This window comes from Podarcis melisellensis (assembly GCF_964234715.1).
Source record: "Podarcis melisellensis genome assembly, chromosome: 18".
NCBI classification, from domain to species: Eukaryota; Metazoa; Chordata; class Lepidosauria; order Squamata; family Lacertidae; genus Podarcis; species Podarcis melisellensis.
The window spans coordinates 3,395,205-3,417,900 of record NC_138536.1 but is presented as its reverse complement, the minus strand read 5'-3'; the positions used below and the strand labels follow the sequence as shown (position 1 = coordinate 3,417,900).

The window sequence follows — 22,696 nt, the reverse complement described above, 5'->3', positions numbered from 1 at the left end:
TCAGATTCTGGGTCACCTTCAAAGGCAGCATGGCAGTATAGTGGTACCTCGGGTTACATACGCTTCAGGTTACAGACTCCGCTAACCCAGAAATAGTACCTCGGGTTAAGAACTTTGCTTCAGGATGAGAACAGAAATTGTGTGGCGGCAGCGGGAGGCCCCATTAGTTAAAGAGGTGCCTCAGGTTAAGAACAGTTTCAGGTTAAGAACGGACCTCCGGAACGAATTGTAAACAATGCAAAGTATTGCACTTGGGCAAAAAAAAAATGAGAGGCACAAATACAAGATGGGTGACACCTGGCTTGAAAGCAGTACATGTGAAAAGGATCTAGGAGTCTTGGTTGACCACAAACTTGACATGAGCCAAGAGTGTGACGCGGCAGCTAAAAAAGCCAATGCAGTTCTGGGCTGCATCAATAGGAGTATAGCATCTAGATCAAGGGAAGTAATAGTGCCACTGTATTCTGCTCTGGTCAGGCCTCACCTGGAGTACTGTGTCCAGTTCTGGGCACCACAGTTCAAGAAGGACACTGACAAACTGGAAGGTGTCCAGAGGAGGGCAACCAAAATGGTCAAAGGCCTGGAAACGATGCCTTATGAGGAACGGCTAAGGGAGCTGGGCATGTTTAGCCTGGAGAAGAGGAGGTTAAGGGGTGATATGATAGCCATGTTCAAATATATAAAAGGATGTCACCTAGAGGAGGGAGAAAGGTTGTTTTCTGCTGCTCCAGAGAAGCGGACACGGAGCAATGGATCCAAACTACAAGAAAGAAGATTCCACCTAAACATTAGGAAGAACTTCCTGACAGTAAGAGCTGTTTGACAGTGGAATTTGCTGCCAAGGAGTGTGGTGGAGTCTCCTTCTTTGGAGGTCTTGAAGCAGAGGCTTGACAACCATGAATTAAGTACTAAACCCGAGGTACCCCTGTAGTCCAAGCGGGAGATAGCCAGAGCATGTAGCACTGGTGAGACGGTCTGTGGGCAGGGAGGGTCTCATCCTGCGTACCCCATGGAGCTGGCAGACAGTTTCAAGCCACCATGACAGCATTAAAAAAAGGTAAAAGCTTTTCCCTCAGTTTCCCTCAGAGGGCAAAAAAGGCGGGAAAGTATAATAGTGACGGGGCGGAGCGGAGCGGCTGTGGCCAATCAGAAGCGGCGGCGCAGCCGAACGGCGCTCCGATTGGCTGGTGTTCCTCCACCGAATTTCAAAGCGCGCGCGGACGACCGTTGGTCCAAAATATTCTCCTCGCGCGAGGAAGGGGAATGCGCAAGCGCAAAAGGCACAGATTTCACGGGGGCGGGGCTGGAAACGGGAACGGCCCTCCCCGCGCGCGCGCGCCGGCGAGTGACGTCACATTCTCCATCCTGATTGGCCAGAGGGCTAAAAGAAACCGTTCCGCATTGGCACGCGACTCTTCCGGAGGCGGGTAGGCAAACAAGCCGCCGCCATGGCGACCCCCTAAACTCCTCCCCCCCCCCCGCGCCGCCTACAGCGTTCTGATTGGTCGCTCGCGCCTCTCGCGGGAGTCGAGGCGGTTTGGTGAGGTAAGTTGGGAGTCCGTGGGAAGTGGGAGGGGGCGGGTGAATCCCTCGCGCGGATTGGCTGGGCGGAGGGAGGGGAGGCGGGGCGAGGCAACGAAGTATCCCATCAACGGCGACGAAGGGAGTAAGTGGGAGGGGCGAGGGGCGTGGCCTGTCAACCTCGCGTCAACGACCAAAAGGGAAGAGGGAAGACGAAACCCCCTCAATATCGAGAGGCGTGGCAGGTTCGAATCCCGCCTCCCTCGTTCTGAGGGGCCTGAGGTAATTAATGAATTAATAACAATAATTCAAAGGGAATTTGCCAGGAGGGAGCCGTTGGTGAGGAAAACCTGTGACTGTATTATTATTATTATCGTTCCAGGAAGTGAGAGTTCCCTATCCCATAATACGCCCCTCTCCCTCCACCAGCCCGCCAATCTCACCCCCATAATGGGGTGGCTGAGGTACCTGTGTCAGGAAAACGGGGTGAGGGGGGGGCTCAAAGAAAACGGGGTGAGGGGAACTCAAATCCCCTCCCTAATAATAATAATAATAATAATAATAATTTCATACATTAAAAGCTTCCCTAAACAGGGCTGCCTTCAGATGTCTTCTAAAAGTCAGGTAGTTGTTGTTCTCTTGCACATCTGGTGGGAGGGAGTTCCACAGGGCAGGTGCCACCACCGAGAAGGCCCTCTGCCTGGATCCCCGTAACTTGGCTTCTCGCAGGGAGGGAACCGCCAGAAGGCCCTCGGAGCTGGACCTCAGTGTCAGGGCTGGACGATGGGGGTGGAGACGCTCCTTCAGGGATACTGGGCCATTTAGGGCTTTCAAGGCCAGCACCAACACTTTGAATTGTGCTTGGAAACGTACTGGGAGCCAATGTAGGTCTTTCAGGACTGGTGTTAAGCTGTCTCGGGAGATGGACCCCGGTGTCCGGGCTGGATGATGGGGATGTATACTGGGCTGAGGCCGTTGTTTTTTATTTATTTATTTATTTTATTTTTATTATTACTATTATTATTAATTAGATTTAGTATTGTTGTTGTTTAGTTGTTTAGTCGTGTCCGCCTCTTTGTGACCCCCTGGACCAGAGCACGCCAGGCCCTCCTGTCTTCCACTGCCTCCCGCAGTTTGGTCAAACTCATGCTGGCAGCTTCGAGAACACTGTCCCACCATCTCGTCCTCCGTCGTCCCCTTCTCCTTGTGCCCTCCATCTTTCCCAACATCAGGGTCTTTTCCAGGGAGTCTTCTCTTCTCCTGAGGTGGGCAAAGTCTTGGAGCCTCAGCTTCAGGATCTGTCCTTCCAGGGAGCACTCAGGGCTGATTTCCTTCCGAATGGAGAGGTCTGATCTTCTTGAAGTCCAGGGGACTCTCCAGAGTCTCCTCCAACACCAGAATTCAAAAGCATCCATTCTTCGGCGATCAGCCTTCTTGATGGTCCAGCTCTCACTTCCATACATCACTACTGGGAAAACCATAGCTTTAACTATACGGACTTTGTCGGCAAAGTGAAGTCTCAGCTTTTTAAGATGCTGTCTAGGTTTGTCATCGCCTTTCTCCCAAAAAGCAGGCGTCTTTTAATTTCATGACTGCTGTCACCATCTGCAGAATGGAGATTTATTATTATTATTTATTTAATTTCTATACCGCTTTATGTTTTGAAGAAAAAATCTCAAAGCGGTTTACAGCATATCAAATCAATAAATAAAATTTATGTTTATATATACAGTGTGTGTGTGTACAGAGAGAGAGAGTTTTTATTAAATTTTCTGTTTTACCATTTTAAAGTAATGTACTCATTTTTACATCCTTAAGATAACGACTTCCCTTCTTCTCTTTCCATTTTACATATACCTACATATTTTGTAGAAACTATACCATTTGGTTTTCCATTATTCCATCCATCAAAACTTATTTACACTGTTGGATTTATCTTAATGCTGCCAGCGTTTTCAAATACATAGATTGTTATTTATTATTTGTATACCGCCCTTAATCGGTTCATGGAATTAAAAACCAGTCGAAGGGGCTTTATTGTGCTGGTGGGAGATATTTGGGTTCCTTTATTACTGATATTATTATTATGAGCTTTGATGATAGTCTTGATGTGAGTACAGGACACTGCGCTGGCCTGATCCAGTTACGCTCTTCTTAGGTTCTCCATTGGACGAGGCTGCTTTTCACAGTATCAGAGAGTCGAAAGGCACTCCAAGTGTCGCCTAGCCCCTGCAATGCAGGAATCGCCCTTTTACGAGCGAAGGTGCAGTAATGGGATATTTTGTCTTTTCAGATCCTTGAACCCTGGCGGTCACCAGCCCTCACCTCAAATCCTCGCTTGCCCACTATCCTCCATGAACGGCAACCATGAAGAAGGCAAAGTACATCCTTTGCACGTGGAAGAAGCGGTGGTGGCCTGCAAAGGTGATACTCATTTGAACATCTCGGGACCTTTATATCTCCTTTCTGTTTGCTTTGCTCCCCATTTCTACCAGTGGCTGCTATGGGAAGGCGATCGGTATATCAGTCTATCTGAAGGAGTGTCTCCACCCTCATCGTTCTACCCGGACGCTGAGGTCCAGCACCGAGGGCCTTCTGGCGGTTCCCTCACTGCAAGAAGCCAAGTTACAGGGAACCAGGCAGAGGGCCTTCTCGGTGGTGGCACCCGCCCTGCCCTCCCACCAGATGTCAAAAAGAATAACAACAACCAGACTTTTAGAAGACATCTGAAGGCAGCCCTGTTTAGGGAAGCTTTTAATGTTTGATGTATTATAGTATTTTAATATTTTTTTGGAAGCCGCCCAGAGTGGCTGGGGCAGCCCAGCCAGATGGGCAGGGTATAAATAATAATAAATTATTATTATTATTATTATTATTATTATTATTATTATTATGCCATATCAGGATGTTGGAGGAAGTTTAGGATACCCGTGGTATTTCCCCCCGAGCTATAGCAGGGGGTCTCTGGCAGCACTGATGGGTTGTTCCACCAGCAAGCCTCCCTTCCCACTTGGATTGGGACCCAAGCAGCTTCCTGCAGCCCCTCAGCCAATTTATTTATTTAAAGGTGTTTGTTTATTTAAAGGTGAACCTGCTTTTGCCAACTGGGGCTCCTTCAAGAGGAAGGGCAGGTTATAATTCAATAAATTTAAAAAACCAGATATGTCTCTTCTCCTTTTTCTTATCTATTATCTATTATTTATCAAATTTATATACCGCCCTATACCCAGAGGTCTCAGGGCGGTTCACATAAAAGGAAAGGAGTAAGAGAAAAATATTAAGACTGAAATCCTAAGCACGTTTATTTGGAAGTAAGTTCCACACAAATAAATGAGGAATATCAGCATTAAGTGAACTGTATCCTACAGTTCCCTGCGGTGGAGTTGAAATTAGCTTGCGCGCAAATGGTAACGGCGGTGACAATCGCGCAAAGAAAAAGAACGCAACTTATGTTTTCGCTTGCACGTTAGGCCTGGGTACCAACAACACTTCCAGGATCACTTTTCTTTTTAAAAAAATCCACAATTTTCAAACAGACACATAGGCACAATTCTGTGACCCCCCCATTGCTATTCCAGAATTAAACGTTCACTCTACTATTTCAAGTGATAAGATTACTTAAAGTAAAGGTAATTATTTACCTTTATTATTATTATTATTATTATTATTAGTGCGACCCACATCTTTTTCTTGTCTTTACACCGTTCTGTTTTGTTGAGACCTGCCCTGTAGGACCTTAACGTTAAGAAATCTCACAAGTGTACGTTGCGTTCCTGCATCCTTCAGGTTTTGTCCGCCGGCCGGACTTCCAGAAGGCGACAAGATCCGAAGAGCACGCCGAGAACCCTTCTGGTTGAAATTCTCTGCCTGAATAAACAGTTAAGTTGCACGCCCAGCATCTCAACCTCCCTTGTTGACACTGCTGGATGGGACCACGGTATGCTGGGGGTACGGACGCAGGTGGCGCTGTGGTCTAAACCACTGAGCTTCTTGGGCTTGCCGATCGGAAGGTCGGCAATTCAAATCCCTGCGCTGGGGTGAGCTCCTGTTGCTCTGTCCCAGCTCCTGCCAACCTAGCAGTTTGAAAGCACACCAGCGGAAGTAGATAAATAGGTATCGCTGCGGCGGGAAGGTAAATGGCGTTTCCATGCGCTCTGGTTTCTGTCACGGTGTCTCATTGGTTTAGTCCTGCTGCCCACATGATGTGGAAAGCTGTCTGCGGACAAACGCTGGCTCCCTCGGCCTGAAAGCGAGATGAGCGCCACAATCCCATAGTCGCCTTTGACTGGACTTAAACGTCCAGGGGTCCTTTACTTTATGGTGGGGGTATTTAACTGCTTTATCTCACTTCTTTAAAGGATTGTTGTGCGCCACGCAGACGTCAAGCCTCTGCAGGAGGAGGACATCAACAGCATCGCCTCTCGGTTAGGTGGCCAACCCGACGCCTCAGAAGGTAACTCCCAGGGGACGACCTGAGCACAAGAGCCTTCTCTCCTCCCATCTCTTCCAGCGACTGGGATCCAGAATTATTTTATAACGATGATGATGATTTATTAGATTTATATACAGTGGCACCTTGGTTCGAAACATGCTACATTCTGGAAGTTCCAAAACCAAAGCGTGGCTTCCGATTTGCGCAGGTGCACCGGGAACAATAGCCGACAGCCGCATCGGGTGTTTGGCTTCCAAAAAAAGTTCACAAACCAAAGCATTTACTTCCGAGTTTGTGGCGTTCAGGTTCCAATTTGATCATCAACTAAGCCGTTTGAGAACCAAGGTTCCACTGTACCACCCTTCATAAAAAGATCTCGGGGCAGTTAACAACACAAGTGAACAACACAAATAAATAGTTAAAGCAGAAAAAACAATAACCCTTCCTTCCCAAAAACACATTTAAAAGCCTGTATAATAGTAATCAGGGACGCGGGTGGCGCTGTGGGTTAAACCACAGAGCCTAGGACTTGCTGATCAGAAGGTCGGTGGTTCGAATCCCCGCAATGGGGTGAGCTCCCGTTGCTCGGTCCCTGCTCCTGCCAACCTAGCAGTTCGAAAGCATGTCAAAGTGCAAGTAGATAAATAGGTACGCTCCGGCGGGAAGGTAAATGGCATTTCCGTGCGCTGCTCTGGTTCGCGAGAAGCGGCTTAGTCCTGCTGGCCACATGACCCGGAAGCTGTACGCCGGCTCCCTCGGCCAGTAAAGCGAGGTGAACGCCGCAACCCCAGAGTCTGCCACGACTGGACTTAATGGTCAGGGGTCCCTTTACCTTTTTCCTTTATAATAGTAATCAACCCAAGGCCTGGTTGAAGAGAAACTTTTCCGCCTGCTGTCTAAAAATATACAAGGGCGTGGGGTTCAGAAGCCTGTATACAGTGGTACCTCGGTTGTCGAATGTAATCTGTTCTGCTCGACTTCCAAAACGTCTGACAACTGAGGCCCAAAGGGGGGGTCGGCAAAGTCAGTGGAGAAAATTGAAAAAAACCGCAGTGGCAGCCGTTCGACGGCATTTACTTCCGGGTTTTCGGCGTTCGGAAACTGAAATGTCCCGTTGCGCCAGAAGCGGTTTAGTCCTGCCGGCCACATGACCCGGAAAGCTGTCTGTGGACAAACGCCAGCTCCCTTGGCCTGAAAAGCGAGATGAGTGCCGCGATCCCATAGTCGCCTTTGACTGGACTTAACCATCCAGGGGTACTTTACCTTTACCTTCTACCAAGGATGGGGGCTATTGGCCCTTTGGGCATAGCCAAGCTGGAGGTCAAATCCTCGTAGCTATCCAGCAAGGAGGGGAGCAAAATAAAGTGGTACCTCGGGTTAAGTACTTAATTCGTTCCGGAGGTCCGTTCTTAACCTGAAACTATTCTTAACCTGAAGCACCACTTTAGCTAATGGGGCCTCCCACTGCTGCCACGCCGCCGGAGCACGATTTCTGTTCTCATCCTGAAACAAAGTTCTTAACCCGAGGTACTATTACTGAGTTAGTGGAGTCTGTAACCTGAAGCGTATGTAACCTGAAATGCATGTAACCCGAGGTACCACTGTAGCTGCAACTCTCTCCCCTAGTGTTTCCATCTGGTTACAATGGTCTCGTTTGTATGCCACCTTTTCCCTCTGCAAGCAGCTCAGAGAGGAATGACAGGGCTGGCCAGGGTGGGGGTAGTGGAGGGCAAAATCAGCTCCTGAGTCATTTCGACGCATCTTTCTTTCTTTTTTCCCCCCAAGAATATTTATTAAGGTTTTCAATAATAATACAATAAAAATCAAAAAGTAAAAAAACAAAAATAATAACAAAAATGCAAAAATAAAAATAATTAAAAAACACATAAAGTTTCCATTACTTATTTTTCATTAACTTATTTCCCAGACCTCCTCATACCTCCCTTTTTTGTATTCCAATTCAAATTATTAGTTCAGCAAATCCTTATTAATAAATTTTAACCTATTTCTAAATCTTTTTTTCTCCATATTCTCTTAAAGCATTACAGCTGGAAACCACTTAATTTCTATCCGACATCATTCTAACATTCATTAATTTTGCAATATTTCTGTAGATAGTCTTTAAATTTCTTCCAATCTTCTTCCGCCAACTCTTCTCCCTGGTCTCGGATTCTGCCAGTCATTTCTGCCAATCCCATATAGTCCATCACCTTCGTCTGCCATTCTTCCAGAGTGGGTAGATCCTGTGACTTCCAGTACTTTGCAATGAGTATTCTTACTGCTGTTGTAGCATACATAAAGAAAGTTCTCATTTCGACGCATCTTTCGACTGGATTATTGTAACTCGCTCTACGTGGGGCTGCCCTTGAGACTGACCCAGAAACTCAAGCGGGTGCAGAATGCCGCGGCGAGACTCCTTACAGGGTCCTCACTGCGGGATCACATTCACCCAGAGCTATACCAGCTGCACTGGCTCGCGGTGGAGTACAGGATCAGGTTTCAGGTGCTGGTTTTAACCTTTAAAGCCCTATACGGCTGAGGACCCTCGTACCTACGGGACCGCCTCTCCTGGTATGTCCCACGGAGGACCTTACAGTCTTCAAACAAAAATATCTTGGAGGTCCCGGGCCACAGAGAGGTTAGGCTGGCCTCAACCAGAGCCAGGGCTTTTTCGGCTGTGGCTCCGATCTGGTGGAACGCTCTGTCACAAGAGACCAGGGCCCTGCGGGACTTGACATCTTTCCGCAGGGCCTGCAAGACGGAGCTGTTCCACCAGGCCTTTAGCCAAGGCACAGCCTGACCCCCTCCTTCGGCAATCCTCACAGAACTCTAGCCCAATGGTTGCCATGAATCTGATTTGAACTGATTTATAAGGAAATGATTTTAGAATGTTGTATAATTTTGTTAGCCTCTCTGAGCCCTGCTTCGGCTGGGGAGGGTGGGATATAAATAAAATTTTATTACTTATTATTATTATTATCTCAACAGGTCAGAGCAAGAAAAACCGCAAAGCCATAGATGAGCTGATCTACCGGCATGCTCTCCGGAAGGCCCTGGATATCCTGAGCGAAAACTCCGTCTCACCCAAGGGGCGGAAAGGCAAAGCGTCACCCCGGAATAACACCTCCGCCGGAGCATCGCTGGAGTGTTCAGCTAAATGTCGCCAGCTCCAGTCTCCAAGGGACCCGCACGAGGGAGAAAGCAGGGAGAGTACCGTCGCGTGTTGCCTCGGCTCCAAGGCATCTCCCATCTCTAAACCACAACACTTTGGGGAGGCAGCTGGCCAGAACTGCTCCTTTTCCGAAGCAGCAACGGCCGTCACCCCCCAGAAACAGCAGGAACCGTCGCCCAAATCTGACGCAGGCCGGAGGCAGCTGCGGTCCTTTAAGGAGAGGGGCGAGGGGCGCTGCCCATCTCGGGGCAGGTCTGGCAAGGGCAGCGGCTTTCCCTCGCCAAACAGAACGAGCACCCCGGCGGCCGCCTCTCGAAAGCCCCGGCCCAGGTTCGCGAAGTCGGGCGCGGGGCCCGGGGTACGGAAGAAACTGCTGGGCTCCCCTGCCAGGTGCCTTTCAGCTGAACCAGCCAGGGGAGAGGAAGGAGGGAGATACAGCAGAGGCCCGAATGGCAGCACGCGCCCGAAGGGGACGTGGCAGAAACGGAGTCGAGGAAGGAGTCGTCCGGGGGACTTGAACTCCTCTGCAGAGTCTCTTTCGGGAGGCAAGGTGGGGCAAAGGCAGGATGCGGACTTCAGCGTGAAACAGTTCCAGCTTCTGGATTTTGTAGACGAAGAAGGTAGCTTTTGTGCTTTGGCAGGGCGGAGGAAGGTGTTTGTGTGTTTGTAGTAATGCTCTGGCCACGCGTCCCTCCCTCACCTGTCCTTACCATCCAGCTGGATCAGGTTTAGAGAAACGGCGACCGGCAGCATATATTTTTTACAGGACAAAACGCATCAAAAAAGGTACCGTATTTTTTGCTCTATAAGACTCCCTTTTTCCCTCCTAAAAAGTAAGGGGAAATGTGTGTGCGTCTTATGGAGAGAATGCAGGCTGCGCAGCTATCCCAGAAGCCAGAACAGCAAGAGGCATTGCTGCTTTCACTGCACAGCGATCCCTCTTGCTGTTCTGGCTTCTGGGATTCAGAATTTTTTTTCCTTGTTTTCCTCCTCCAAAAACTAGGGGCGTCTTGTGGTCTTGTGCGTCTTATAGAGCGAAAAATACGGTAGTTGCTGCCACCACTCGCCTGTACCAGGGCACCAGAAGACATAACCCAAGGGAGAAGGTTATACTTCCTAGTTAACGGGTGCCGCACCCCGCAAATTGTTTCCACAAAATGCAGGCAGAAATTCAACAGATGTAACGGAACTCAGACCCAATCACAAGTCTTGATTATGTTTAAATTCGCCAGTGGTCAGCTAGTTGGCTAATAATTATAACTTGTGACAGCTGAGCTCATTAGTTCCCAGGACTTTGGATCAAAGAGTTCCTCCCTTCCTCAGACATTTACCAGCTGCACATTCCCAGAGTGATTAGCGTGGATAACAACGCTATTTGGGTGTGAATGAGTTACCGTATTTTTCGCTCTATAAGACGCACCAGACCACAAGACACACCTAGTTTTTGGAGGATGAAAACAAGAAAAAAAATATTCTGAATCTCAGAAGCCAGAACAGCAAGAAGGATCGCTGCGCAGCGAAAGCAGCAATCCCTCTTGCTGTTCTGGCTTCTGGGATAGCTGCGCAGCCTGCATTCGCTCCATAAGACGCACACACATTTCCCCTTACTTTTTAGGAGGGGAAAAGGGAGTCTTATAGGGCAAAAAATACAGTAGGTACCAGGTGTCAGAGGACCACTAATCAACCTGGACAAGTTCCTTCCTGAGATAAGCAACTTCACACATTTGGAGACTGTTAGTCTGCAGTCTTAAAGCAACAAGAACCCATTCCCCATAAATCTTATGGCTTCTGAACTTCCCATAATACTTTGCTGCTTGGTCTATTGAAATTTCCTGACTTCGCTGCAGTGTTGGAATGGCGTTGATCCTAGAATCAAAGAATTGTAGAGATGGGAAGGGACCACGGTCATCCTCTAGTCCAACCTTCTGCAATGCAGTAATCTGTCGCCCAGGGTGGAACTCGAACTCACAACCCTGTTGATTTAATAATAATAATAATAATTTTTATTTATACCCCGCCCTCCCCAGCCAAGGCCGGGCTCAGGGCGGCTAACAAGCAATAATAAAAACAAGTTGAATGAATACAACTTAAAAACAAGGTTGAATACAGCATTAAAATATTTAAACATTAAAATATTAAAATGCAGTCTCATCACAGGAAGAGAAAGGAAAAAGAAAGAGGGGGAGGGAATCAAATTGGCTCCAAGCCAAAGGCCAGGCGGAACAACTCTGTCTTACAGGCCCTGCGGAAAGAAATCAGATCCTGCAGGGCGCTGGTCTCATGAGACAGAGCGTTCCACCAGGCCGGGGCCAGAGTTGAAAAGGCCCTGGCTCTGGTTGAGGCTAATCTGACTTCCTTATGGCCTGGGACCACTAGGGTGTTGCTATATATGGACCTTGAGGCTCTCCGTGGGGCATACCGGGAGACGCGGTCCCATAGAGTCTCATGCTCTACCAACTGAGCTGTCTATCAGGCCAGGAGGGCAGGGCATCTCCCGCCCCACAATTCTTCCTGACTCTGCCCCTCCTGTGTGCACCTTGCAATGCACAGGTGGTTGTCTATCCCCCCCCTAAAGCAGCAGGTTTGTTTGTTTGTTTAGTCATGTCCGTCTCTTCGTGACCCCCTGGACCAGAGCACGCCAGGCCCTCCTGTCTTCCACTGCCTCCCGCAGTTTGGTCAAACTCATGCTGGTAGCTTCGAGAACACTGTCCCACCATCTCGTCCTCCTTCGTCCCCTTCTCCTTGTGCCCTCCATCTTTCCCAACATCAGGGTCTTTTCCAGGGAGTCTTCTCTTCTCCTGAGGTGGCCAAAGTCTTGGAGCCTCAGCTTCAGGATCTGTCCTTCCAGTGAGTACTCAGGGCTGATTTCCTTCCGAATGGAGAGGTTTGATCTTCTTGCAGTCCATGGGACTCTCAAGAGTCTCCTCCAGCACCAGAATTCAAAAGCATCCATTCTTTGGCGATCAGCCTTCTTGATGGTCCAGCTCTCACTTCCATACATCCCTGCTGGGAAAACCATGGCTTGAACTATACGGACCTTTGTCGGCAAGGTGATGAAGATCTCAGTACTCTGTAGTAAAAGCTGAAATTGATTAACGCCTTTTCCTTTGACAGGATTTGCACCTGCCTCTTCCCTGCGGCTTAGCCCCATCGGGAGGTACAGTCACAGCCCAGCTTCCAGGGACGATGAGGACGAGGAACTCCCCAGCATCCTCTTGCACCCAGGTGAGGCCCGTTCTCAGCCGCACCGGCGTTTTCCCAAGCCCAATCTTAACCTTTAAAAGCAGGCGTGGGGAGCGTCTGGCCTTTGGCCGCCAACCCTGTGAGGCAGGTCAGGCTGTAAGATGGCGTTTGGCCAGGTTCACGCCTAGGGAGCGTCATGCGGCCGAGCGGGGATTTGAACCGTGGTCTTTCTCTGGTCCTAGTCCAGCAATGAATGAACGAATGAATGAATCTTTATTTGCGTCGGCCATAGCAATAAAACAACAATACAGTGGTACCTTGGGTTACATACACTTCAGGTTACAGACTCCGCTAACCCAGAAATAGTGCTTCAGGTTAAGAACTTTGCTTCAGGATGAGAACAGAAACCGTGCTCTGGCAGTGCAGCGGCAGAAGGAGGCCCCATTAGCTAAAGTGGTGCTTCAGGTTAAGAACAGTTTCAGGTTAAGAACGGACCTCCGGAATGAATTAAGTACTTAACCTGAGGTACCACTGTACGATATACAAAGAATAGAAATAAAAAGTCAATTATATAAAATACATTTTGGGGTTGTGAATCCATAGTCAAATGGTGGATCTTATTCTGATTGCCCCAGCTAAAAACCTTGCCACCTTTGCTGTCACCTGCTCATCTTGATCTGCCAAGAGAAAGGACCCTGGGGCAGTGGCTGGGCAACCCGGAATGGACAATAAAAGAGGGGTGATAATCTCATTCCTCAAGTCTTTATAAAGAGGGCAAGCCAGAAGGGCATGTGCCACCTGTTCAGGACTTCCGTCTCCACAGGGACATAAGCGTTTTTCGTGTGGAATCTGTTGGAGGTCCTAGTCCAGCAATCTGTAGCCACTACCCCACACCTCCAGAGAACCAGTCGGAACCCTCTGTAAAATTTCCCCTGGCAGGATCACAGAATCTCTTTTTTTTTGACAAAACTTTTATTTATGCAATTTTAACCGCTTCTATGCATACATTGTATAGGACGCGGGTGGCGCTGTGGGTTAAACCACAGAGCCTAAGGCTTGCCGATCAGAAGGTCGGCGGTTCAAATCCCCGCAATGACGGGGTGAGCTCCTGTTGCTCGGTCCCTGCTCCTGCCAACATAGCAGTTCAAAAGCACCTCAAAGTGCAAGTAGATCAATAGGTGCTGCTCCAGCGGGAAGGTAGACGGCGTTTCCGTGCGCTGCTCTGGTTCGCCAGAAGCGGCTTAGCCCTGCTGGCCACATGACCCGGAAGCTGTACGCCGGCTCCCTCGGCCTATAGAGCGAGATGAGCGCCGCAACTCCAGAGTTGGTCGTGACTGGACCTAATGGTAGGGGTCCCTTTACCTTTACCTTTAATTAAAATAACACCACCTGGAGGGTATTTTCACCTTTCCCCTCGTTGTCTTATTTATTTACTTGCACTTGTTTAATCCTCACAACAACCCTGTGAGGTAGACCAGCCTGAGAGGCCGTGGCTGACCCCCACGGTCACACCCGGCAAGCCCCATGGCCCAGTGAAGTTCCAAACCCTGGTCTCCCAGGTCCTAGTCCGATACTCTAACCACTACACCACACTGCCTTAACCCGGAAGGGAAATTCCCCATTCCGGCCTCCAACCTCTGTTTCCGTTCTGCCTTTAGAGCCCTGTACCATCAAAGCCGGGATGCTGGTTTGGTGCAGGATGCCAAGACAACCTTTTTGGCCGGCGGTGGTAAGAATAAAAACGTTCTGTCTTGTTGCGTCTTTGTGGAAGGGGGCTGCTCTCCCGGCCTTCCTGCAAGGTTGGCATGAAACAGGAGTTTTCTCTTCCCGGCAGGTGAAAAGAGTGAAGCAGAAAGCCAGGAAGGCCAACGTCATCCTCATCCAGGACACTTTGAGCATGAAATCCAAAGGGTAAGTGCAGCTTAAATGCAGTCCCGGACTGGCTTCTCATCACCCATTGGCTGAGCTGCTCTGATGCCCGGCATGTTCACAGAGCTTTCTCTAAACTGCTCCTACAGGCAACGGCAGAAAAAACTTATTTCTGCTCTGCTTTCTCAGCAAGGAGTGTTGGGTGTAGGTCTGAATTCGAAACCCTTCTCACCCATTGATGAATATATAATAATAATAATAAAATTTTATTTATATCCCGCCCTCCCCAGCCAAAGCCGGGCTCAGAGCGGCTAACAACAGTAAAATGATACAACATTCTAAAATCATTTCATTATAAAACCAGTTCAAATCAGATTAATGGCAACCATTGGGCTAGAGTTCTGTGAGGATTGCCAAAGGAAGGGGTCAGGCTGTGCCTTGGCCAAAGGCCTGGTGGAACAGCTCTGTCTTGCAGGCCCTGCGGAAAGATGTCAAGTCCTGGAGGCCCCAGTCTCTTGTGACAGAGCGTTCCACCAGATCAGAGCCACAGCTGAAAAAGCCCTGGCTCTGTGGCCCAGGACCTCCAAGATATTTTTGTTTGAAGACCGTAAGGTCCTCCATGGGACATACTAGGAGAGGCGGTTCCGTAGGTACGAGGGTCCTAGGCTGTATAGGGCTTTAAAGGTTAAAACCAGCAGCTGAAACCTGATCCTGTACTCCACCGGGAGCCAATAATTTTTGGACTTGTTTAGTCGTGTCCGACTCTTCGTGACCCCATGGACCAGAGCACGCCAGGCTTCGAAAACACTGTCCAACCATCCTGTCCTCTGTCGTCCCCTTCTCCTTGTTCCCCTCCAAGGACTGGTGGGGGTGATTTTTAGAGAACCAAAAGGGGGAGAGCCCCCAAAAAACATTGGGGAACCACTGACTAAAACGCTTTGCTTTTCTCCAGTATCTAGCCATCTGTGTTCTTGCGGCCGTCAGTAAGATTTTTCCACTTGCTAACCCGTCGTATCCCTTTTCCCTCCACCTTCCCCCTGCAGCTTCTGCACCTCGTTCAGAAACCTGAAACACTACGAATGCAAGGAGAAGGGAAAACTGATAGTAAGTTTTAAACGGCAAAGGTGTGAGCTTTTTGGGGGGGGAGTGATCCTTTGTTTCCGCTCTGCATTTGTGTCTTCCACAAAAAGCACGGCTTGTGTTCCCCAGGGGAGATAATATTCTGTTTCTTTTTCCGTTTTGCTATGATTTTGCCCCCAGGCCAGAGCCAAAGAGAGTCACCCCCACGATATCGACTGGTGCATCACGTTGATAACAGACTACCTAGTTCGAGTAGGTAAGCTTAGCCAGCAGAGTGGGGATGGGGGGGTGAGGAGTGTCCTCTCTTTCCAGCAGCAAAAGAACTTGTGATGGCCTGGGAATCCGATTCAGAGGCTGAACCGGAGGAATCCCAGCCTGCACTGGAGTCCCCACCTCCAGGGCCGGCTGAGCTGGGGCAGGGCCTTGATTCTGAAGCGCCTGCACCTGTGCCGGATCCTCAGGAGCAGGCACCAGGTGAATCCACTCTGGCTCCGGAGGCGACTGAGGACGCATTGCCTACAGGTGCGCCTCTCCCAGCCCTGTCAGGGGAAGGTGAGTCTCCCCCTGGGTCCAGTATCCCTCCGGCCTCTCCTGAGCTGCAGAGGCTCAGGGCAGAGAGGCGGAGGGAACTGGTTTCTCCCAGGAGGAGTGCTCGCCTTAAGGCCAGGAGAGGCGGGTCACCTGTGGGCTGGGACCGCCCCTGGCCTCAGAGAAGATAAAGGCCAGTCAGCCCGGTCCCAGGTTGCGGGAGCAACGTCGTTGATGACCTGTTTCTGCCAGCAGCCAGACCTGTTCCTCCAGAGTTCCTGTCCTTGCCCGGCTCCTCGCTTTGGACCCCGCTTCGCCCGTGGAGGACAGTCTACCGACCCTCGACCCAGGTCCTGGACCTCACCCCACGGTAACCCCCCCCCCCCCGGGACCAGCACAGAACTCTGTATTCTGTTTCTTCCTGTGCTGGTCCCGTGGGTTACCCAAGAGGCGAGGTCCAAGCCCGGTCCATGGTCAAAGGTGCAACGTGGAGACAGTCCGTAGTAGCTGAAGCTGGGTGCAGGGCAGGGAGTCGGGTGAAGTCAGGAACAGGCTTGCAAGCAGGGAGCCAGGGCAGGAAAGCAGGACAGGGTTCAGGCAGGAACTAGTAACCAACAATGTTGCTCCCGCAACTTGGGACTGGGGCTGGCTGGCTTTTACCTGCCCTGAGGCATAGGGCGGCCCCAATCCTCTGGTGACTCGCCTCTCCTGGCCTGGAGACAAGCCCTCCTCCTGCGGGAACTTAGTTCCCTCCACCTCTCTGCCCTGAGCCTCTGCAGCTCAGGAGAGGCTGGAGGGTTATCGGACCCAGAGGCAACCTCAGCTTCCTCTGACGGGGCTGAGAGTGGAGCACCTGCAGGCAATGGGTCCTCCATCACCTCAGGAGCCAGAGCAGACTCACCTGAGGACCCAGCACAGGTGTGAGGACCCTTCAGGCTCAGGCCCCAGCCCCGGCTCAGCTGGTTCTGGAGGCGGGGAATCCTGTGCAGGCTGGGATCCCTCAGGTTCAGCATCCGAGTCCAAACCCCAGGCCATCCCACTTTCTCTCTGCAGTTCCATGTTTTCCATTTCTTTTTATTTGTTTCATAAAGCCCCCTATACCTCTTGATTGTGTAAAATCAGCCGCAGAGGCGCCACACAAAAGGAAAGGGAAGCTGGGAGGGAGGAGGAAGAAAGCAAGCTCTCGCACACTGCTTCTTGTAACGGCCAGGTTGGGGGAGTTCAAGGGGAGGAGGAGATGGAAGCGGATACTCTCTCAGCAGAGCCAATGAAGCCACATGACAGACCCATCTCCCATCTCTCTTCCCTCCCCCCCCCCCCCACTGAATAGCCTCATGGCTGTCAGTAAGTAAACAAGAGTTTCTTGTACAGTGGTACCTCGGTTCTTAAGCGTCTCGGAAGCCAAAGGTTTTGGTTTTCTAACGCCGAAAACCCTGAAGTAATTGCTTGCGTTTTCCAACGCACCTTGGAAGCCAAACGACGTCCGCTGCGCGTTTTTCAATTTTTCCAGTTGAACTTGCAGCCAGCCCTTTGTGCCTCGGTTTTCGAACGTTTCGGAAGTCGATTATGTTTGAGAACCAAGGTACTACTGTACTAGCCCAAAGGCCATGACGAAACCGTACAAACGCCATCAGAAGAAAATATACACTGTATGAATAAGCCATCAGAACCATATGTTACAAGGGAGACTTTAAAGGGAAACCTGGTGGCCTTTGGTAACTCTAGAGTGTGACAAAGAGACAGTGCAGAAGCTTATTTAATGTATGACCCCCTCAAGCCTTGCTTTTAAATCCATGGTCGGCTTCCACGGTGGGAACAAAGTTCTGCGGCGGCGTGACGTAACTTGAAATCTCCAAAAATGGGATTTAGTCGAGAAACCTTCCTCTTCTCTCCCCATTCCCAGGCTGCGAATCTTTCACGGGGTCCTTCCTGGAGTATTACGCCCACGAGATGAGTGAGTAGTTCATTGCCTATTAAAACACACTGCTTTGATTAAGTTTCCTAAAGAAGTAACAAAATCAAAGAAGGTTCCTATCAATGGCACCTTTGCATGTACACACACACAGCCAAGACGTCACTATCTCCCAATTTTTGTTTTTTTAAAAGTTCCTTTGGGGGATTGAGGGTCTGTGGCTTCTTGAGACGTGGTATACAGTAGGCGTTTTCCTTCTGTGGCAGTGAGACAAGTCCTAGCCATTGTCAGTTTCCTCTCCTGCAAAATGGGTATTGTGCACGTGTTTCTTCTCCATAGCGTATCGTTTCCTGTCCAGATTCGATGTTTCACCAGAGGGATGGGGAGGAAGGAACATAATATTTGGCCCTCCTTCGTGTGCCTCCACCTCGAGAGGTCCGGAGGGTGGCAACACGAGAACGGGGCCTTCTCTGCAGCGGCTCCCTGTCTTTGGCATGCTCTCCCCAGGGACGTTTGCCTGACACCTTCACTATACACCTTTAGGCACCAGGCTAAAACCTTCCTTTTTAACCTGGCCTTTGGTTGACCTGATCAACAGCCCATACCCTTTAGAGGGGTGGCGTTATTGTATTTTTTTATATATATATTGTGATTTATTTATTTTTTGAACCACCCTGAGACCTCCAGGTATAAGGCAGTTTATAAATTCAATAAATGAATGATTTTTTTGTCCATGATACCTGAGAGAACGGCAGGCTCTTTTCTGCGCCTTCCTGCAGAAACCGTGACATTGCCTTATGGAATTAAATATATTAATTCCATAAGGTGAAGATTTAAGGATGTTAATGTTTAAGTTATATTTCATAAGAATTGGGATTCGGAAAACCGTTAAAAGGACATGCAATGAAATTCAACCGAGGAGAAGCGAGGAAGTCACTTAACAAAGTTAATAAGTGTAATTTTCAGTAAGGCTATGATTTATGTTTGTTTGTTTGTCTTGTGTGTTTGTTTGTCTGTTTATAATATTGTGAAAACCAATAAAAAAAATTTGGTGGGGGAAATAGAAACTGTGACATTGCCGTCTGCTTTCCTCCCCCCCAGGCTACTCCGTCCGAACAGGCGTCCTCCACGAACCGCCGCAGGATAACTTTCCGGAGGCGGAGGAAGCAGACCCGGCCGAGTCGCCGTCCGAGCCGTCGCCTGCTAAGCCCCCCAGGAAAGTTCTTCCGGATCGGGCCCGGGCCGCCCGGGACAAGGCCAACGAGCGCATTGTCGAGTTCATAGTGAAGTCCAAGGGGGCGGACGACCACCTCCGCTCCATCCTAAGGAGGAAGAAGCCGTCGCGCTGGCTCAGCGACTTTGTCGTCGCCCGGCCGTACCTGACCTGCATGGAGGTTTACCTGGAGGACGACCACCAGCAGGAACTCGTTCTCAACTACCTGCGACGGGTTTACCAAGAGGCAGATCCCAAGGTGCTCCCCGAAGTGAGCAGGGACAGTATCAAGTTCATCTTGGACGTCTTGTTCCCCGAGGTAAATTGCGGCCTTTTTTTAAGGAGTTGGGACACAGGGAGCTGCCTGAACTGGTGCTGCCAGCCAGCTCTCCGGGATTTCACAGATTCCCTGGAAATGCTGCCACGGATCGGACATAAGATCCTTTGTTGTTGTTGTTGTTTAGTCGTGTCCGACTCTTTGTGACCCCCTGGACCAGAGCATACCAGGCACTCGTGTCTTCCACTGCCTCCCGCAATTTGGTCAGACTCATGTTTGTGGCTTCGAGAACACTGTCCAACCATCTTGTCCTCTGTCGTCCCCTTCTCCTTGCGCCCTCCATCTTTCCCAACATCAAGGTCTTTTCCTAGGAGTCTTCTCTTCTGACGATTTTGAATAAGGTGCCGATTTTACACACGGCCAGTTAGACCCTCGGTCAATATTGCCTACACTGGTTGGCAGCGGCTCTCCAGGGTCTCAGCCCTACCTGGAGATCAAACTTTCGCATGCAAAGGAGGTGCTCTAACCACTGAGCCACGGCCCTTCCTTTGCATTCCAGAACCCTTCCTCCTTGAATGTGTCAAGGTAAAGGTAAAGGGACCCCTGACCATTAGCTCCAGTCGTGGCCGACTCTGGGGTTGCAGCGCTCATCTCGCTTTACTGGCCGAGGGAGCCGGCGTACAGCTTCCGGGTCATGTGGCCAGCAGGACTAAGCCGCTTCTGGCAAACCAGAGCAGCGCATGGAAATGCCGTTTACTTTCCCGCCGGAGCGGGACCTATTTATCTACTTGCACTTTGACGTGCTTTTAAACTGCTAGGTTGGCAGGAGCAGGGACCGAGCAACGGGAGCTCACCCCGTCGTTATGGGGATTTGAACCACCGACCTTCTGATCGGCAAGTCCTAGGCTCTGTGGTTTAACCCACAGCGCCATCCGCATCCCTGTGTCAAACATACTTGCATATTTTCTTTCTCTTCGCCCCCAGGCCATCATCTACGCCATTTCAGCCGTGGACCATATCGACTACAAGAAAGCGGAAGAGATATACTTGAGAGGGCCTCTGGTGAGCCAAAGGTAACTCCTTCCATCGCTTCTTATCCCTAACAGCTTTTGGGAAACTTGCAAAAAAGGGAGAGAATGCCCTAGTATTGCTGGGTCCCCCCTCTAGTTGTGGTTGGCTTTTAAAAAAGGTAAAGGTAAAGGACCCCTAGATGGTCAAGTCCAGTCAAAGGCAACTATGGGGTTGCGGCGCTCATCTCGCTTTCAGGCCGAGGGAGCCGGCGTTTGTCCGCAGACAGCTTTCCGGGGCATGTGGCCAGCAGGACTAAACCGCTTCTGGTGCACAACAGAAACCAGAGCGCACGGAAACTACGTTTACCTTCACACCGCAGTGGTGCTTATTTATCTACTTGCACTGTCGTGCTTTCGAACTGCTAGGTTGGCAGGAGCTGGGACTGAGCAATGGGAGCTCACCCCGTCCATCGCGGGGATTCGAACCGCTGACCTTCCGATCGGCAAGCCCAAGAGGCTCCGTGGTTTAGACCACAGCGCCACCCTGCGTCCCCTGTTGGCTTTATCATATACTCCATGCGTTTTCCGCAAATGCATCTGTGGTCAGAGCAATTCAGGTAAAGAAACAGCAGCACTTCTGGCAATTTCCTCCCTGCGAGAAGTGAGGTTACAGGGAACCAGGCAGAGGGCCTTCTCGGTGGTGGTGCCCACCCTGCGGAACGCCCTCCCACCAGACGTCAAGGAAATAAACAACTATCTGACTTTTAGAAGACATCAGAAGGCAGCCCTGTTTAGGGAAGTTTTTGACGTCTTATTGTGTTTTTAATATTCTGTTGGGAGCCGCCCAGAGTGGCTGGGGATGCCCAGCCAGATGGGCGGGGTATAAATAATAAATTATTTTAAAAAATAAGTAATTGTCCAGTAGCACCTTAGAGACCAACTAAGTTTGTTCCGGGTATAAGCTTTCGTCTGCATGGACACTTCTTCAAACGTCTTCATGCATACGTCTTCATGAAAGCTTATACCCAGAACAAACTTCGTTGGTCTCTAAGGTGCTACTGGGCAATTACTTATTTTTTCTTATTTATTTTGACTGCGTCAGACCAACACGGCTGCCCACCTGAATCTAATAAATCATTATATCATTCCAAACGTCCACGTCTTTAGCAAAATTTAGTCCCCTGTTGCTGTGGTATTGAAGACGAGCCTCCATTAACTTCTCCACACATTTCTGGGTTTTTGTGTTTTTTTTGCATCCATGAGCTTAGATTTTGTTGTGTGCCCCCCCCCCTTCTGTCTCTTTATCCTTCAGGGAAAGAGAAATCTTCGAGGAAGAAATCTTAGAAGAGAAGAGGAAGAGAAATCTGCAGAGCAAGAGGCCTCCTCCGGAAGCCAGCCTATGAAGCTTTTTCCCCTCGTCCCCGTCCCAGAGGACACAGAACAAGTTCTACATCAGACTTGTGACATGAAATAGGAAGTGCGTATTCTGTATAGGACACAAGAGCCTTTATTTTTAAAAATATATATGTGTGTATATCAAATATACTGTAAGAAGTACATGTGATACCAGAACCACGACAATCCCGTCAGAGCAAACTGGACTTTTGCGGCAGTGAGACCCTCTCTTTTCTCTCTGCCTTGAGAGCAGCCCAGAAATAAATAATATATCGGTGTTTGTGACGCCCTGGGTGATGGGTTGTGCAGGAACCGGCGGCGGTTTGAGAGAGGACTTACTCCCCTGGTGTCAGCAAACGAAATGTTTTGAACTACAGCCCCAGGCTGATGGGCGTTGTAGCCTAAAACATTTTGAACGGACGTCTGCCCTGCCAGTTCCTGCTCCTGGCGGACCTCCACATATCAGTTAAGCAAAAAAGAAATTAAAAATATGTGTGTTCATCGTTCATAGGAAACGCTTTTACCCCATCCCCTTTTAAATGGCCTCCAGAGGCTTCTCTGGATCCCGAAAAGGAAAAACTTTGCTGTACATTCCGCTGTCGTCGTCTAAAATCCCGTTCGCCCTGCTTTTGGCAAAGGTTTCTAAAAGTTGGAGGGGCATCAAATTAGGGGCTATTGCTTCCCCAGGAATCACCTCAGTTAGGTTCAGTCTTCCATCCCCATTCCCGTTATGAATTTTAAAACCCAGCCGGCGCAGGGGTTATTAATTTGATGAGAGTTAAAACAGCCTTATACCTTCTTCCACCCGTACCGAATCGTTCCATCCTTTCTCCATCTTTTACGCTTTTTGTGCAAAATCCTCTCTTTTTTTAATCAAACAATAAAACTTCTCAAAACCACAACAGACTGGTTCCTTGTGTCCTTTGGAAGAATTGCAACGCTGGACTGAGCAAGCATCGAGCTGTTTTCTCAATAGTTTTATTATTTTTAATAGAGGCGTTCTTTCTCTATGTTTTGCAAAAACAGCAGCGAGGGACACGGATAGTGTTGCATCCCAGATGTTTGCATCTTGGAAATAATCATAAATCGCTTATCTGGGGTTCT

General features: G+C 49.5%; 1 protein-coding gene across 2 annotated transcripts; it reads left to right on the top strand.

Annotated features, from left to right (window-relative positions):
- The first annotated feature begins 1,521 nt into the window (after positions 1 to 1,521).
- On the top strand, positions 1,522 to 22,494 carry PWWP3A (PWWP domain containing 3A, DNA repair factor). 2 transcript variants are annotated; one of them, XM_081895542.1, is made up of 14 exons: positions 1,522 to 1,545; positions 3,815 to 3,945; positions 5,308 to 5,399; positions 5,880 to 5,974; positions 8,942 to 9,745; positions 12,240 to 12,350; positions 13,967 to 14,037; positions 14,143 to 14,219; positions 15,221 to 15,281; positions 15,438 to 15,513; positions 17,689 to 17,739; positions 18,799 to 19,229; positions 20,172 to 20,260; positions 21,510 to 22,494. In XM_081895542.1, exons 2-14 carry the CDS (start codon positions 3,889 to 3,891, stop codon positions 21,598 to 21,600), a joined length of 2,106 nt encoding a protein of 701 aa, XP_081751668.1. In that variant the 5' UTR covers positions 1,522 to 1,545; positions 3,815 to 3,888; the 3' UTR covers positions 21,601 to 22,494. The 2 variants fall into 2 exon arrangements, with proteins under 2 accessions (XP_081751668.1, XP_081751667.1); XM_081895541.1 differs by lacking the exon at positions 1,522 to 1,545 and adding an exon at positions 1,729 to 1,803.
- Positions 22,495 to 22,696: the final 202 nt, after the last annotated feature.